Source organism: Cricetulus griseus, chromosome 4 (genome assembly GCF_003668045.3).
Source record: "Cricetulus griseus strain 17A/GY chromosome 4, alternate assembly CriGri-PICRH-1.0, whole genome shotgun sequence".
NCBI lineage: Eukaryota > Metazoa > Chordata > Mammalia > Rodentia > Cricetidae > Cricetulus > Cricetulus griseus.
Genome location: NC_048597.1, coordinates 226,106,813 through 226,125,264, shown reverse-complemented (window position 1 = coordinate 226,125,264; position 18,452 = coordinate 226,106,813). Strand labels below are relative to the sequence as shown.

Below are 18,452 nucleotides of genomic sequence, written 5' to 3'. Positions count from 1 at the left end.
AGTCTGCAGCAGAGAAATCTCTTCCATGCCCTGGCTGCCCCTCTGTGACTTCTGATGGTGGGATATGAGATGCTGGAAACAGATCCCTCCAGAAACGACCAGGACACAGCCTCCCTCTACCTTCTGCTGGTAGCAGCCTTAGTCCCAGACAGGGTCCAGCCAGCACAAGCCCCTCCCCGCCCCCCAGACACGACTAAAGCCTGTTGACTTGTCCGAAAGACCCCATTCTGGAGTGAACTCTTTACCTACACAGCTCCATGTCACCAGAGTGGACAATCCAGGAACTCCAGGTCACTCTGTGCCCAGTGGCTAGTGTGTACAAGTTTTGTTTTGCTTCATTGGCTTCACAGGGTCACTCTGTGTAGCCCAAGCTGTCCTGGGACTCACAATTCTCCTGCCTCAGCCTCCTGAGTATTGGGATTACAGACGTGTGCCACCATGCTGGGCATATTTGATCTGTGCGTGAAGGGGCACCTGTGTCACCAGGTACTTGCTGAGTTCTTTGTCTGAGTCACACTAGTCATAGCACGCCCGTGTCTTCTCGGGTTGGGTCCACCTGTGCATTGGTTGCCTGCCCCTACTTCTTCTGTGTCCTGGGTTCTCACTCCTTCCTATTTCCTCCTCACCAGTCTGCTGGTCTCTGTTCCCACACTTCCATGTTGCCAGTGGCAGCTGGTTCTGTCTGTCACCGCCTTCCCCTTCCTCTCTGTCTCCATGTGTCTTTCTGGAGTCTCTAAAAGTTCACAGGCACAGCTCAAGCCACAGCTCCTCTCAATTTGCTACTTTTCTCCCAAGTTCCAGGCCCAACGCTGAAAGCCCAGGGAGGGACCCCTAGTGTCAACCCTGCCCCCATTCTCATCCCTGGTCCCCAGACCTAGACTCAGTAGTCACATGGCTTCCTGGCCACTGCCCTGCTCTGGGAGCCAGCTTTGACCAGTCGGTGACACGAATCACACTCTTGTGTGTCACGGCCTCCCAGGCCCTGCATGTTTCCACTCACACAGCAGCCAGTGGGACTTTGATTTGTTCTTTATTATGGTGTGCATGTATGTGTGTGTGTGTGTGTGTGTGTGTGTGTGTGTGCATGAGTGCATGTGTGTGCATGTGTGTGTGTGTGCATGTGTGTGTGCATGTGTGCATGTATGTGCGTGTGTGCATGTGTGTGTTCATGTGTGCGTGTGTGCATGTATGTGTGTGTGTGCATGTGTGTGTGCATGAGTGCATGTGTGTGCATGTGTGTGTGTGTGTGCATGTGTGTGTGTGTGCATGAGTGCATGTGTGTGCATGAGTGCATGTGTGTGCATGTATGTGCGTGTGTGCATGTGTGTGCATGTGTGTGTGTGTGACATGCATGTGTAACGTGTGGAGGCAGTCTCTTCCTTTTACTGTGTAGGCTCCAATGGATCAAACACAAGCTATTAGGCTCCACCATAAGCATCTCTACCCATTCACTCAGCTGTCTTGCCGTCCCTTTTTGTTTCATTTTTTTTCTAAACTGGGGTTCCATTTACCCCCAGGCTGGCCTTGAACTCACTATGTAGCTGAGGATGACCCTGAACTACTTCCTGACCCTCCTCCTTCCATCACCCAAATGCTATGATCACAGGCTTCACCACTATACCTGGCTTGTTCCCTTCCTTCCTCCCTCTCACCCCCTTTCCTTCCTTCCTTCCTCCCTTCCTGTCTTCCTCCCTTCCTGTCTTCCTCCCTCCCTCCCTGCCCTCCCTCCTTCCTTCTTTTTTTCTGAGACAGGTTCTCCTTCGATAGCCTAGTTTGGTCTCACACTTGTGCTGTGGGATAATCTTGTACGCTGTGAAGATGTCACCTGCTGACTGATTTTAAAGAAGAGCTGAATGCCCAATAGCTATGCGGGAGAGGATAGGCGGGACTTCTGGGAAGAGATAAGAACTCTGGGAAGGAGAGAGATGAATTTTGCCAGTCAGATGAGGAAGGGTTTGGATGGACAGTACAGAGGAGAGGTAATGAGTTGTGTCAGAACTTAGGTTAATATAAATGGGTTAATTTAAGTTATAAGAGCTGGTTGGGAGCAAGTCTAAGCTAAGGCCAAGCTTTCACAATTAATAAGAAGTCCCGTGTCATTATTTGAGAGTTGGCCGTCCAAAGAAGTACCTGCTGCATACTTGTGGCAAGCCTGCTTCAGCCTCAGAATGCTCTGGTTACAGGAGTGCCAGTATGACTGCTTTCAAGCCCCCCTCCCATAGTTTTAAAGGTTATGGTAAAATATAACCATGCCTTGATGTCTGTAAGGTTAAAGACGCTCCCATGGATATCAGAACCAAAGGCTGCTTTAGCCTCACACAAGATGATGAGCTCATATTTGCCTGCAACCCTCACGCCCCTCCCTATTCTTTCAATCTTATCTCGGTCACTGTTAATACTAAAACGGTGTCACACGGTACTCAATTGTCACATCCAGGGGACGGTCAAGAAAAGCAGTCTAAATATGTTTAGTGATCATAGCCTTCTCTCAGGTCTTTTTATTCAAGCTGATGAAGTCCAGAGGTGTGAGACCTGTAGATACACAAACATAACTGAGTACTTCAAGTCTGTCATTCTATTGGACTCGGGAGGAGTTAGGTGGATGAGTAGGGGCCGAATATTATCGAAATACATTATATATGTGAATGAAATCTTAAACAACATTTTGCATTACATTTTTTATTATTATTTTTAAATTTTTAAAGCATCCTAGGTCATAGAGGCACTTACCCATAATCACAGCACTGGGAGGTGGAGGCAGGAGGATTGCAAGTCCCAGGCCAGTGTGGGCCACCCAGGATCCCATCTCATACAACAAAACAAAAATATTTACCACTCTACCGATTTGTTATTGTTTATTTTTGAAACAGAGTCTCACTATGTCAACCAGGCTGGCCTTGAACTCACAGAGATCCGCCAGCCTCTGCCTCTTGAGTCCTGAGATTTTTTTTTAGTGTATATTTCTGAGGCATGGGGACCCCTGGCCGTTACCACCATCCACACATATCTCTGCCTCCCCCTTTATGTGGCGGAGGAGATTGCCCGGTGGTACAGCACAAACCTGGGGAAGTGAGTCTGGATTCCCAGCATCCATGGAAAGGCCGAGCACACCTGTGGAGACATGACTGAGGAGGCCGTCTGGGCATCAGCCGCTGGGCTCCACAAGGGCAACTGTGCCTGTGCACATGCCACTGTCCCCTTCCCCCAAACACACACACACACACGCACGCACGCACGCACGCACGCACGCACGCACGCACCACACACACACATACGCACATACACACGCGCGCGCGCACACACACACGCACACGCCACACACGCGCACACACACGCACACACACACGCGCACACGCACACGCGCGCGCGCACACACACGCACACGCACACACGCACACACACGCACACGCACACACACACACACACGCGCGCGCACACACGTGCACCTGGAACTAACACTCTATAAAACTCTTTAAACAACTCTCCCATGGCCTCCTCCCCCATCTTACCTTCTGTCCCTAAGATCTTGACCAGTACAGGGAGGCATCTCCTCTCCACCTCTTCCCGTGTCCCCAAGCGGCTGATGAGTGAGGCCCCGTTACCTGGGCCTCCCTGCAGCTGCGTGTCTGGCCACTCCCTCCATTGTTCACGATTTTTAGCTGTGCCTCACTCTTGGGGCTTTCTGTAGCTTGAAGGGACCCAGCACATTCCGCCCTCCATGTCCTCATACCACTCCTGTGCCTGATGTCCCTTCCCCAGGGTCCGCCTGCCCAGGCCCTTCTCTGCCCCTCTTCTGAATCTAGATCTTAGCTCAAACACCGCGGTCCACAGGGAGGCAGCTCCTGCCCTAGCCCTTCCTTGCTTCCTGCTTCTTGCCCTCCACTGGAACCCAGCTGGTTGGGCCCTTCTCCAGGTGCAATGTGGGCCCCTTGAGGTCAAGGCCCTGTCAGTGCTGTCTTCTAAGGTGGTGGCTGATGCACCGAAGTTACTCAGATCGTGCATTGCTGTGGCTTGTGTCGGGTCCCATGGGGTATGGTGTGTGTGTGTGTGTGTGTGTGTGTGTGTGTGTGTGTGTCTGTAAGCAAGTGTGGCTCTATGGAAGAATCTGGGCATGGAATTTTCTTCACAGTTGTTCGCTGCCCTTACTCTGGCGCCCCCTGGTGACTGAGCTTAGGTACCTCAGGATAATCCAGTCCCAGCAGCTTAATGGTAGACACAAGGCTCCTCCAAAAGCACTTCTCAAAATTTTCTGTGTTCCTAGGACCCAGATGACAGTCACTGCCTGGGCAAAACCACCCAACCCCAGACATGCCCATGCCCATGCCCCACCCCGTGACCTGTGGTTACAGAGCCTGGAGACATGACAGGCCGACTAAGACTTGACTCATGGTGTGTGGTTTGGGTCATCTCCTTGTGGCCATTACACCTATGGCAGAGAGACTGAGACACGGGGTAGGTTCAGCTACTTCAATATTGCGGGACAGGGTACCTACTCTCTCCCTTTCTCCTTCCCTAGAGTGAGAAAGGGGTTCTGATCCACTCTCTTGGTTTGGCTATCACCCACCCCTGCCCTGTGGACATACCCATCCTAATCCTTAGCTGTTAGTTTGGGGTCTGACTGGGCTGGGCTTGCCTGGCTGCACTATCTGGTAAGTTCCTCATCCCACTCACTGACTTCTGGCCCAGGGAGCCCCATAACCCCAACCTGTATGTTTCCAGGGATTTGGGGTTTCTATGTTCTTGCCAGCTTATCTCCCAGGGCCCTACCTTCCCCATGTCAATATTGACCTAGGTGAGGGAGTATGGCAAGGGCAGGCTCCACCCCTCAGGTGCTCTCTGCCTAGTCTGGTGTGGGGGCTGGTGTGGAATCTCCCTGTATGTCCCTCCCTGCAGGGGAGGATGGAGGCGTGGGGGAGTCACCTGACTGGTTCTGCTGACAACTTGGAGTGCTTGGAGGCACCCTGATTCTTGTCCCTTCTACTCTGATCCCTGGACCTTCTGTGGCCTCAAATCTAGCTGCAGGACAAGGAAATAGAAGTGACTAAGTCCCCAAGGCAGCTGCTATCTGGGAGTCATGTCCCGTGGGTGTCAGGGACTCTAAGGTACCCAGGACAGGGGAATCATGGGCCCTGAAAGTGCAAGCTGCCTCATCACTACTCTGCTCATAGTGGTGAGGGGAGTGTGTCCCTTAGGACACAGCTAAGACAGCTTGGAGCAGAACACAGTCCCACCCTTGATGCAGGAGAGTGGACGCATGGGCTCTGCTCCTGGTAGGTGACATGGGTTCCCATTCACTTCACCCAGCCAAAGGTTTACAAAAAAAAAATCACCGATTTTTATTTTATCTGTATGTGTGAATGCATTTATCTGTCTATATCTATCTGTGCATCATGTATGTGCCTGGTACCCACAGAGACCAGAAGAGGGCAGTGGATCCCCTGGAACTAGAGTTGCAGGCTGTGAACCACCTGATAAGGGGGCTGGGAACCGGTCCTTCCTCCGCAAGAGCAACAGTGCTCTTAACCGCTGAGCCAACGTTCCTACCTCTGCTCTCTCCTTCCCATTCTTGTCATAACTAGAAAAGACCAGGCAGGGCACATTTCAGGGAGCCCAAGTCCCGGTTAAGTGTCTTCCTGATGACCGTCTGTCTCCTTTCCACCTGCCTAGGCACTCATTAGGCTGCCTCAGCCAGGGGCTGCCATGAGCTTGTGTGTGTGTGGTGTAAGACAGCAGAAGAAGTGAGAGCAGAGACGACTAGGGAGCAAAGACAGGACAGGGGCAGGCTAGGAGTCAGAACCAGGGTTAAGTAAGTGACTGCTCTCTGCTGGGCAGTTCTGCTGTGAAGAGCAGGCACCCAGGACCGCTCCATGCCCCATGAATTCCTGCTGGTAGGGCTGGGGTTCCCCTGACACCCACAGGATGAGATTTATGGGGAAAGAGGGCCAGAGGGTCCAGTAGTTGTCTCTTTTCAAATTATGTGCAATTTGGGTGGGATGGTTTTCTAGCTTACCCCAGGCAGGGGACAAGAACTCTGGCTCTGAGTCCTGCTCCCATCTACCCTGCTCTGCAGAAGTTGGAACAAGCTCAAGGCCCAGTCAGCAGGAGGGTGTGGTATATAGAGGAAGGAAACAACAGCAGCAACAACAACAACAACAACAATATTGATAAGAATAAAACCACCACAACAGGCTGTACATCTGGAGAAGCAGGCCAACCACAAAACAGTGCAGCTTCATGAGTTTATTTTTGGCAAGAGGGAAGTCACTGATCGACAATATTGCCCCCAGAAACGTGCACATCCCACATGTAGTATTTCCCAAGCAGCGCGGGATTATCACATTCAAACACCCAGCAGAAAAACAAGACTTCCCCAACACCAATATCACCACTGCTGGGTACCCGTCCTCAGGGTAGCTCCAGGGATAGGACATGGTCGGATTGAGAGTAAGACAGGAGCAGAGGCAGCCAGCAAGTTTGCACAGGGAACTGTGCTCGGGCACAGGAGGCCATCCGCAGGAAACTGTGTGCACAGTACGCCGTCACCTGCTCTTCTCAACCCCTGGCATGCCAGCTGTCCAGCACAGCACCATTAGAAGCAGAGGCACAAACGTCACGAGTGTTTGACCAACAGGGCTGTGTGTTTCTAGATTTTATTAGAAAGCCGATTTTATTTTTATTTTTTTAGAAAAGCAGGGCTATAAAAAGCCACCAGGCTATACACACTTACAGGTTTCATTTCGTACCCAGCTTCACATGCTGTAACCACGACGCGCTAGTGTCATGTGGACATCCTCATGTCCCCCAATCTCATCCACACTGCACCGTCTCAAAGGGATCCCTGTCAACTGCCATTGGTGACAGGCGGTGTTATTAGGACACAAACACATTGTCTACAAACAGCTAGTGCAGGAAGCCACAGACCAACATGAAGGGTTCCAGAGCAAATGGAAGACGGAGCACTAACATCACCAGGGTCGGGGTGCCCAGGAAGTCGCACTCGAGGTCATGCAAACAGTGTAGGCTGGAGCCCACGGTTCCAAGCCGTCCTGTTGCAGACCTTCACGTCAAAAGCACTTGTCTAGGACGGTGGTCCTGACGTGGAGCCCAGGGGACCACAGGACGCAGGAGGTCAGATGTTTCTTTTGGCTAAGGAGATGGAGTGTTTTGGTAAGGTGGGAAGAAATATGGCACACAGAAGTGGCTGCTAAGTTTTCAAGCCCACACTTTAACAAACTAAAATAAAAGCAATACCCGTATTCACCTTAAGAAAATAAACCTCACACACTCGTCTCCTTTCTTGGCCTTGTTAGAATTCTATTGCTTCATTTACAAGTAACTGATTAAAAAATATAGATTTTTTTTTGCAATTATGTACATAAAGCAGACTTTTTTTTTTTTTTAAAGAAAGAAAAATTGGCATTTTGGAGTTTGGTCAAATAAGGTGTGGATTTCAGAACCCTCAGAGGTCCTGCTGCCCACCCGAGACATTCCAAGTTTGTGGTGGCAAGAACAGGCTCCCCACCTGGAAGCTGTGCTCCGAGAGCACAAACACATGCAGCTCCAGAACTCTGAGGTCAAGGTCAGCCTCGAACACATCTGAAGCGAAGCACTATTTCTAGGCTCCCTTCCTCTGAAATATTCTGGAATTTCAGTCCATTCTGTCCCCCTTTCCAAATAAGGCCCGAGACACTGGCAGAGCAAGAGGCACAGGCGATGATCTGAGGTTCTCATCCAGGCCTTGTTCTGTGTGGGAATCAACACACAGCAGACACTGCAACACCCAAGACACTTAAGGCAGCGGGATTGGCTAATGACTGGTTTCCATGAGGGTTTATGGCGTATGCGGATCTGCCATGTGACTGTTGCTATCTGTGGCCATGCTTAGCAAAGGGGCAGTTTCTACTGTGATTGGCACAGGGATTACTGGGTTTGGAACACTCAGAAAGTCAGGAGATCTGATGATCCCTGCCTACGTCTGTTCTGAATGCACAGTGGTTTCCCAGACCAAAGCACTGTGGGAAGATAGGCCAGGTAGTAGCTGGCTTCATTTATTTTGTGAAAGAAAAAAATTTTTTTTTCTTTTTTAAGTTTGACCCCTGATTTTTGAGTCTTGTTAGTGCCAACAACTCCCAGCAGAAATCCGGCTGAGGCCCAACCCACAGAGGACTAAGGCAATGGTGCTGACACAAAAGGACTCTCTTCATTCTTAGGACGAAACACAGCACTGCTAAACACCAAACTGGGAACCCCAGGAAAGAGGCCCCCAGCCGGGCTCCAGGGAGGAGCCCTTCTCCCCGGTTTGGAGCAGTGAGTCTCCCATCTAGACAGGCTTCTCTAACCCTTGGCTGGAAGAGGCTGTGCTTCCAAAGAGGCTGAGATGAACTCGGGCCACACCAGAGTGGTGTTGGGCTGGTTGAGGCCACGGGTTCTCAAGCGAGACTGGAGAGCTCTGCCACAGGCTCTGGTGTTGACTGCGGTGAGAAGGGAATGCCACACCTGAGCGGTGCTCTGGCCCTTTGTTTATTTTTCGTTTTTAAAAAACCTTTGTGCCCTTCAGCATTCTTGGTGGCCAGGGCCAAGGAAGGGAGACAGTTGGTGCCGGGCTCGATGGGGCGGGACACCTGTTTCTGACCCTGTCCAAGTCTGCAGTTTAGCGGTGAGCGTATTCTGAACATAGGCACGGTGGCAAAAAACAGTGTAGCAGCCGCTGGTCAGTTCCATTTGGTGGCATTGCAGTAGCAGCAAAGTCCTCAACAGCTCCACTTGTACCCAGCTTCCCAAAGGACAGACTGGACAATCCAAGGGTTTTAGGGTTTTCTGTAACTATTCTCCTCAAACCGTGGCAACAGAAAAACAGTGGACAGGCGTGACAGTTGTAGGAAAGCAGAGTGACGTAACGTCACCGTTCATGTCACCGTTCGAGGGGAAACGCAATCTTAGGACAAACTTTATCAACATCAGAAATCATAATAAAGGAATTGGATGTTTCATAAAGCATCAGGCCATTGGCAGGTACATTCTGGGTTGGCCAGAAACGAGTGGGGACAGTGACAATCAGGAGAAAACCCCAGTCAGAGGGAGTGGGACCCTGCGCATGCCACAGGCTGACACACAGTTGCACCTGTTGGGAGGCAGGCTCCTGTGGCCCGCTTCCGCCCTGTCCATACCCTCACCCCACAACACACAGGCTACCAGGTTCTAGAAATTGTCCTATTTGTCGTCTTAGGGTATCTAAGACAGTAAAAGACTAAAAGATGTCTGGAAATAGGTTGTATACAAAAATTAACTCTCAGCTTAAAATAACATTCAAAAAGGCACTTCATCCTGTAGGAAGGAGATTCTGGGTTGGGCCAGCTGCTCCAAACCGGGGACAAAGAGGAGAGGCTGTCTCTTAGAGGGAGGACAGTTGAAAGGACATCTGAAAGATACCAAGGTTTTTTTTTTTTTTTCCTTTTTGGTATGTTTTAAGAAAATCGAATCTGGTAAAATGCACGTCCTTTTATGAAATCTATTAAAAGAGTTTTTTTTTTTCTTTAAAATAGTTGCTTCTGTTCTTTAAAAACAAAACAAAACAAAACAGGTAGGCATGGCGACATTCACCCTGTGGCCCAGAGCACGGAGTCTTCTCAGGCTGCTCTCAAGGAGCTGAGGCTGGGAGGGTCCCTTGAGTCAGGGGCTCCGGAGTGCACAGGTGGGGACGGCCGAGGCCCCCAAGACCCCGAGGCTGGGGCTACCTGCTGCAGAGTCTGTGCAGCATGCTGTATACATCGTCCTCCCTGCTCAGGCCCTCGAAGAACGGGATGAGGTCCAGCAGCTCCGTGTCCGTCATGTCATCAAACCAGGACTGCACAGGCACCTGTAAGACAGAGTGTCAGGAGGCAGCAGAACAGGACCCAAGAGTGACACTGTCCCCTTGTCCTTTTGTTTGCTCCCCAGTACCAAGCACAGTTAGCTCAGAGTTAGTGCCAGAGCTGAAGCAGGCTGACACAGGTGTAGGAGACAGCTCAGTGAGCCAGAGGGTTCCCAGTGTGTGTCAGTTTGCCCTCTTTAGCTTTCCTGCTGAAGAAACAATGGCCACTCCTTGCCCGTTTCCAAAGGTCTTTTTATGGCACTGAACTGGCCCACTGCCAGTCACAGCCCTTGATACCTCTCAGAGGTTACCTGCCAGTACAGAGCCCAAGCCAGACACACCTGTCCAGACCATACTGGAGACCAGGCTGGCCTCAAACTCTCAGAGATGCGCCTGCCTCTACCTCCCAAGTGCCGGGATTAAAGGCGTGCGCCACCACCAGGTGCCCATGTACTGCTCTCTTGCAGAGAACCTGAGTTCAGTTCCCAACACCCACTTCAGGCAGCTCACATCCTCCTGCAACACCAGCTCCAGGGGATTTGATGCCGTCTTCTGGCCTCCACAGGTTCCCTACTCATGTGCGTGTTTTCTCTCACACAGGCAACCAGGTGATTAAAAATAAAACTATTAGCCAGGCGTTGGTGGCGCACACCTTTAATTCCAGCACTCGGGAGGCAGATGCAGGCAGATCTCTGTGCGTTTGAGGCCAGCCTGGTCTCCAGAGCGAGTGCCAGGACAAGCTCCAAAGCTACACAGAGAAACCCTGTCTCGAAAAACAAAAACAAACAAACAAACAAACAAAAAAAAAGAAAAGAAAAAAAAGAAAGTTCCTGCAAGACAAATCAGCAAACTTTCTAGGAATAAATGATAGAGAAGAAACATGGGGAGATGTTCAGACCAGAGACCCGTTAAATGAAGCAATGCATTAGATCCTGACCTAATTCAAATCCAAGAGAACTCGTCAAGATGACGAGTGTACATGAACCGTGTGTACAGCAGCTAATATGAGAAATGTCTGTGTGGTGTGTGGAGGGGACCTAGGACAGCAGTGGACATGTCCCTCTCTGCTGGAGCAACTGCCCAGTACATTAGGTGGAATTTGACTGACTTATTAATATGAACCTATTTACTTATTCAAAGGGTCTCCTTATGTAGTCCTGGCTAGCCTGAAACTCTTTATGTGGGCTAAGATGGCCTCAAACTCACAGAGATCATCTGCTTTCGGAGTGCCGGGATCAAAGGCGTGCACCACTATACGTGGCAACAGGAACATATTTAACTGTAAGACAGTCTGACTGCTTTTACATTTTAACCAAATATACTTTTTTCCCCCTTATAATGAGCAGAGCTATAGAATTCTAAACTTAAAAGGGGGATGTAAGGCTGAGTAGTGGTGGTGCACACTTTTAATCCCAGCACTCGGGAGGAAGAGACAGGTGGACTTCTGAGTTTGAGGCCAGCCTGGTCTACAGAACAAGTTCTAGGACAGCCTGGGCTATACAGAGAAACCCTGTCTCAAAAAAACCAAAGACCCCAGAGCTCCCCCTTTGTGCAGGTGTTCAGGAGTGGTTCCCGAGTGGCAGGCCAGAGTCAGACAGCATCCCAAGCTCATACTTTGGGACTACTTACTGCATTCTCCGGATGGAAGATGTAGGAGGCAGGAGAATTGTCCACGATGATCACTTTGCTCAGCTCCCGTCCCAGGCGGCTCAGGTCCTTCACGTAGTTCCCACGATGGAAAACACAGGATTCCCTGAAGAGTCGGGCCCGGAACACGCCCCAGCGGTCCAGGAGGTCGGCCACAGGGTCTGCGTACTGCAATGGAGAGTCCCAGTGAAGGTCAGGCAGCTGGAAGAGCCACCCAGATACACAGTCCCCTTTGAGGGCGGGGGCATGGGGGTTCCTCCTGGGCCACAGTCTCCCGTGTGCTGAGATCACAGGCATGAGTCATGACATCAGGCTCTGACTTTTTGTCTTGTTGTGTTTTATTAGATTTGGAAAGAAAAATCCCAGGTCTGGCAAGCTGTACATTTTGGCAGTTGTCCAGAGGAGACTGGAGAAAATAAGGTTAAAAAAAAAAAAAAAGCCACATGGAGGGAGGCAGCTGAATGGTGGGTAGGGGTGAGGGTGTGGGAGCTTCAGAGAGAAGAAAAGGGCCAAAAGTGTTATGGAAATAGGAAAGAGGAAGGAGGAAGAAAGAGGGAGGGAAAGGCCCACTCTTCTGAGTAGTTCAGAAAGTGGGCAGAATTAAAAAGCTGCAGATCTGTGGCCCTGTAAGAAACTACCTAGGATTAGGTTTGTTTTGGTTCGTATGTGTGTACATGTGTGCACGGACATATGCGAGGTCGCCATCGATGGTCCTTTTCTATTGCTCTCCACCTTATTTTTCTTGAGTCAGGTTCTCTCCCTACACCGGCAGCTCCTGATTCAGCCAGACTGGCTGGCCAGTGAGCTCCAGTGATCCCCTGTCTCTGTCCCCCCAGTGCTGGACCTGTAGGGGCACACTGGCTGCCACACCTGGTTCTGCATGGATTCTAGTGAAGCTTGTGCAACATTTTACCCGCTAAGCCGTCTTCCCAGTTTCTCAGACTTACTGTTTTCCTTTAAAATTGTTACTGCTGTTGTGTATGTACACTCGGAGGTCGGAGGCCAACTCCGACCTCCCACCTTGACGTGAGTGCTCCAGGGATCGAACTTGGATAGCCAGGCTTGCGCAGCAGGTGGCTTGACCCACTGAGCCACCTCATCAGCCTCTTAGACCACTTTTAAGAGGAGGATTGGATAATCGGAAGTATTTCAGGACTGGTATTTTCCGCTCGGCGTCTATTGGAAACCCAGCATTCCCACAGGTCTCTCCCATCGAATCCATCAGAGTTTCCTGCCAGTTCATCTCCCAGCTTCGTTTCTTCAATTCTAATGTATCTTCCTGGACCAGGTCTCCTGGCCTGGGAGGCTCCTATTTCCTGCTGGCCCTCCCCTCCCAGCCCGTTTATTTCCTTGGCAGCTGTCACAGTGGCCACCAGAGGGCACAGGGCACATCTGTCACTGCCCTGCTTCAAAGTCCCCACCGTTCACCTACTGTCTTTGGAGCAAGTACTCACAGCACACAGCACATTCTGTCACTGCCTTGACTCAGCAGCAAGGCCCACGTGAGGCCCACAGCCAGGAATCCCCGGGGTGGCAACCCTTCCAGGGAGGGAGCGAACACCTGAGGCTGACTCACGAAGGCCACACTAGACGGACTGCAGCTGGGTCCGTGGGAAAGTCCTTTCCACTCCAAGGACATCCTGATGGAGGCAGAGCCCAGCAGCAGCTGCATCTCCTACTGATCAAGCAGCTCAGAGAGCTGTTTGGGTGAAATTGGCTAAGGGTTTGCAAGCAGTCTACAAAGGATTGACCTGGATGGAAAAAGATGGTCCAGGGGTGGCAATCATCCTTAAAAACTGCTTTTATTTTGCCTGAATGAGTGTTTTGTTTGCATGTATGTATGTATGTATGTATGTATGTATGTATGTATGTATGTATGTGCACCATATGTGGGCAGTGTCCACAGGGCCTGGGAGAGGGCACTGGATCCCCTGGAACTGGGGCTACAGAGATTGTGAGCTCCCGTGTGGGGGCTGGGCATTGAACCTGGGTCCTCTGCAAGTGCCATCTCTCCATTCCTGTCAATCATTTCTTAGGGAAGTGTCTGGGGGATCCAGGCTTGGAAGATCAGGATGAAGCCTACCGGCACCCGTGGCAGGGCCTCATCTCCCCTTCTGTATCCTAGGTGCCCTAGCACCCACGAGGGGAGATGAATGGAAGAGTATATGACAAAGCTGGAGTCTGGGAGTCAGTGGGCTGAGCCTGCAGGCCCTGGCAGGAGGCAGGGAGAGTGCTGAGCTAAAGTTGAGGGCACATCAGTACAACTCGGCCATCGGGGTTGGAAAGACTATAAGGCTGTACTGGGAACTGGGTTTGGCTCTGCAGGGCGAGGAGGGCTGGAGAAGCAGATGGCGGGCAGAGGGAGCGGCTCAGGAAGAGCAGCCCAAACAGGGCTGCTAAACAGTGTTTAGGCGAACACTGGGGATAATGCCAAGGAAGCGTGTTTTCCATCTCACCAAGGAAAAACAACCCTCGGTCCAGCGTGCTGGTGCAATCCTCGCACTTGCTATTTGGCTGGTTATTACTTCAGGCTCTTTAGCATCCTGGAGCAGAATCACAAGTACCGTTGAAGCTGCACACACAATTAGTCTTGGCACCACTGGGGAAGACTATTTCCTTAAAGCCCTCCTCTGTGTTGTTTTTGTGCAAGAGAATAAAGCCCAGGTCTGGGAGGATCTCTCCTTAGCAGCTCACGCTGAGGCCAGTTGATGAGGCTGGCAGACAGCTATATAGGGGGCCCTTGCCTTGCTCAGCACAGAGAACAGAACCCAGGCAGGAACGGCCCGGATAGAGGAGCAGTGTTGAGGACCTGAGGTCAAAGGCTCACTATGTAGATCAAGGTGGCTATTGTCTGAGGCAGGCCTCCAAGGAGGAGTTCTTCACACAAAGGGTTAACCTGCACAGCACAGAACTCATCTTTGGGGCTACCCAAAGGTTCCAAGGGTGCTCATGGAGACACTGGTGGTGCTACCAAGTGGAATGCATGACTCTGAGAATCACAGCTGTCAGACCTGGGCGGAGGAGCTAGGGCCTGCTCTGTCTGCCCCACGGCACACCATGGTACCCACGAACCCTGTCTGGATGATGTCACCACCACCACCACCACCACCACTTATAACTCTATAGGCTGAACATCAGGGATGCTTGCCCTGTGACTGACTGTCCAGAACAGTGCACAGGAGATGGTGAGGGCTCAATGGATGGCTGCTTAATAGGAGTTGGGCCATTTGCATGGGCCATTTCATTTAATTCACTCCATGGAGCAGATGGAATTAGCCCCAATTAGACAAGAGGAAATGGAGGTGCCAGAAGTAGGGGACTTACCAGAAACCAGGCAGCTCCCCAAGCCAGTCAGAACCTTCATCAGCCCATGTCTGCAAGTGACACTTGATACCTGGCTATTTGTTTCTCCCCAAAACCTGTGGCCACTAAACCCAAGGGCACAGAGACCTCTAACATCTATGCTGCCAGTCGATGGGTGAGGGACTCTCCACCATTCCTGTGTCGTACAGCCATCCTTCTGTAGTCACAATGGACAGGTCTTGTGATTTCGTCTGTGGATAACTGGTTTCAGGTGGCTGCATGCAGCAACTTCATGGAGCATTTGTTCCAAATGCTCCCGTCACCATGGTAACCAGAAGCCTTTCAGCCTGGCAGTGTGCACATGGCCTGCATCCATCCCATCTGGGGTGGGAACCTGTCACCGTAAAAATAGCTTCCTCCACCTTAACAAAAGGATCTTGGCAGCTTGGGGGGTGGTGGAGGGTGGAGGGGTTGGGAGTCTGCCGGCAGGGAGCAGGACGCACCTTGGCCAAACTGGCAGTAAAAAGCACACATTCAAAGAGCTGCCCCATTCTCTGGAGGAACTCGTCCACGTGTGGGCGCTTCAGCACGTATACCTGCAGGGGGAGGAGACAACAGGCCATCAGTCAGTCAGAGCCGCCCTGGGCCGGGGAAGGGCTGCCCCAGGGGGCCCTCCTCCTGTTGCCAGGCCTAGGCATGATTTGCTGAGGTCTGGACTGGAGAGTCGGATGTAGAAAACCCTCACAAAGAGAAAGGGAAGCTAACCATGGTATCAAGGGTCTTACATCAGAGCTAGCAAGTGGAGCACCGCTGTGCCACGTCAGGTGAGGCCACTCATGCATCCCACTGGGTGTCAGTCAGTCCCCGTGTGGACACAGGCCACAGCCTACGTGCTTGTCCTTTTGGGAGTCTAGGACTGGCTGCTGCCTTTTACTCTGAATGTTCCCATCCCCATCCCATAAGGCCTAGGGGTAAAGAGCTTGGAAACTTTCCACTCAACACCACAGGTTACTCTGCTTATGTGGGAACGCAGACGGTACTTTAGAGAGGCAAGGGGTGTCTCTTTCCCACAGTTGGGCCCCGTGCGCCCCGTGCGCCCTTCCGGTCAGGCCAGACAGGACCACAAGGCAGCGTGGCTGCAGCTAACACATAGGCAGGCTCCTGTCTCTGGAGGTGAAATGAATCTGAGGGAACTGGGAGACGAGAGAGAAAGCAAAGCCAGGGAGGAGAAGTGGGAAGAGGGAGGAGCCAAATTAAAACTTGAATACATTTCCCCTGCAGTTAGCTATCTCTTTAAAACTCAGCCACAGCACTGTGCTCAGTACAGCTACCACCAGGCTGAGTGGGATGCTGTGCCCTGCTCACAGCCTTGAGCACACACTTATAGAAATTAGTGAATACAACAACACTCACCGTAGGGGGGAGGGTACATTAAAGGCAATTAATTTTCCTTTCCAGGGGAGGGAGTCACAGAGAGTAACATCTGGTTTTGACCTTGAAGGATGAATAGGAATTCTCATGCTAAGAATCGGAAATCAAACCTCTAAGCTGAGCAAAAGCATGAAAACGGACGCATGTGGTGTTGGGCTAAAGCCCGTGTGCCCAGCCAATCATGGGCATCGAGAGAAGACAGGAAGGCTGTGCAGGGGAGGAAGCAGCTGCGGTGGGGGGGGGGGAGTTGGGTGGCGGTGAACACCTAGAGCCTCTAAGAGCAGACAACAGGAGAGAGACTTGCAGAGCGGGAGGCACAAGGCTCTGTGGACGAACTTCTCCCATGGAAGCAGCTGCTTGGCAGCCAGAAAACGGTGCTTGGTGGGAAAAGTCCTGGCTGGCTGAAAGGGTGGGACTGTGGCCTGGTTTTGTGGCTGAGGGCGGAGGGAGGGGCCCGAGGAATGGGTAGGAGACTGGGTACCAATAGGACCCTGCTGCGCTGGGGTGCTGGGTTGGGGCCCGAGGACAGAGCTGTGGCTGTAACAGCTGCAGGACCCCTATTGGTGCTGATGCCCGTGACTGGGTGTGGCCTCCGGTCCTGTGTCCCTGGGAGGGGAGCACTGCTTGGACACCAAGCTTGGCTACATGCAAAGGGCTGGAGACTGCGGGGAACTCTGACGTTGGCGCCTTTGGCAGAAAGGAGGGTCCTGGGCCCGGATGCCGGCGTCCAGGCCCGCGTCCCCGTGCAAGTAACCAAGAATAGGCCCCTTGGGACCTGCACAGCCTATCCTGGATTACTTGAACGAGGCCACGGCCTTCGCCAGGGCCTTGGTCCTCTTGCTTTTGCACCTGTAGCTTCCTCCCCTTAGGCGTTTCTTATCTCAGCCCTGGGTCCCCGGGGAGTATCTACTGCCAAAGAGAAGGAGCTGCGCTGCTCGCGGTCACGTGGTGTGGAGATTATCGTTATTTTTTCCTCTCTCCATGCCACTGGGCAGCCCTCCTGCGCCTCATCTCAGGATCTCCGCAACTTGTGCCACAGTACTCAATGCAGAAGTCCGAACTGCTTGTCGGGTGCCGAGTTAATAATCAGCGGGTGCTCTGCGAATGTTAAATGCCCAGGTGCCTGCAGTTTTGGCTTTACGATGGCTTTTAAAAGCACGAGATGTGGAGACAGCGCCTTTCCCAGGTCCCGCTTCCTGCAAAGCTAGGTGGGGTCAGGCAGAGCCGAGTCTAAGGAAAAGAGACCTGGTTTGGGGGTCAGGATTCTCATTTTGATACTTTTCATACATCATCTTGAGCTAACCCTTTCCCGAAATAAGTCTCGTTTTCCCGCCTGGACAAGGAGGTGGCTAGATAGCTGATGTCATAGGCCTGGACTGTTCTAACACTCAAGAGTCAAGGAGCCTTACTGACATCAAGATGATGGCATCCCATGTAGCCCTAAGGGAAATCTGACAATAGCCACCTCTACTTTAACCTTCAAGGCTAATTCTCCTACCATGCTCTTACTGTATTCATAAATGAAGCCATTTCCAGAAGAGCTTGCTGATAACAAAGGAAAAAACAAAAAAAGATTCATGCCAACTGATCTTAACACACCCTTCCCACTTTGCTTTGAGCCACTGGAGAAAACCACACACGACAAGATCAGTCTGGGGCGTTGGCATCAAAGGGACACTTCTTTCCAAGGATGCCCCATAAGTGGGTGACTGGTGGCATTTTCCTATTGCATGCTAAAAGTAGCCCAATCATATGAAGACATTAACCAGATGTTGAGGGGTGGGGAGGGGTGACGCAGTATAGAAACTCCCAAAAGTCAATCACATTTAACATTTATGAACAGAAAAGGTCCCTCGTAAACCTCATAAAACAAGTGTGTGTGAGGTAGAAAGCCATTCACTCTATTTTTGTTTTTTTGAGACAGGGTTCTCTGTATAATCCTGGATAAACTGGAACTCACTCTGTATACCAGGCTGGCCTTGAACTTACAGAGATCCACCTGCCTCTGCCTCCATGCCCAGCTCACTGTTTGTTTCCGGTGGCTGGAACAATTTGCCACTGAGATGGGAATTTAGAAATGACATTCACAGGGAATGTGGTTACCAGAAGAACATGTTCCCCAAACTCCAGGTGGCTTCGATGTCTTACCTGGTGTATGGTTCCATCGATTTCAACCGGAACGATGAAGTCAGCATTGCTAATGGGCTAGAGAGAAAAGAAA

The 18,452-nt window shown here is 51.4% G+C and overlaps 1 protein-coding gene and 1 non-coding gene across 5 annotated transcripts in view; both read right to left on the bottom strand.

Annotated features, from left to right (window-relative positions):
* Positions 1-6,192: 6,192 nt before the first annotated feature.
* Positions 6,193-18,452, bottom strand: part of Ctdspl (CTD small phosphatase like) — a 115,005-nt gene continuing 102,745 nt past the window's right edge. For 3 of the 4 annotated variants that reach the window (XM_035444041.1, XM_027415346.2, XM_027415347.2), the window contains 4 exons: positions 18,380-18,436; positions 15,304-15,396; positions 11,480-11,665; positions 6,193-9,856 (listed from right to left, as the gene is read on the bottom strand). In XM_035444041.1, the coding sequence (XP_035299932.1) occupies positions 9,731-9,856; positions 11,480-11,665; positions 15,304-15,396; positions 18,380-18,436 (462 nt within the window). In that variant the 3' untranslated portion in view covers positions 6,193-9,730. The remainder of the gene's footprint in view (positions 9,857-11,479; positions 11,666-15,303; positions 15,397-18,379; positions 18,437-18,452) is intronic. The other variant, XM_035444042.1, reaches the window with a different exon arrangement.
* On the bottom strand, positions 16,971-17,043 carry Mir26a-1 (microRNA mir-26a-1). Its single transcript, NR_162742.1, has one exon. It is a non-coding gene; the product is annotated as a microRNA mir-26a-1 (primary transcript).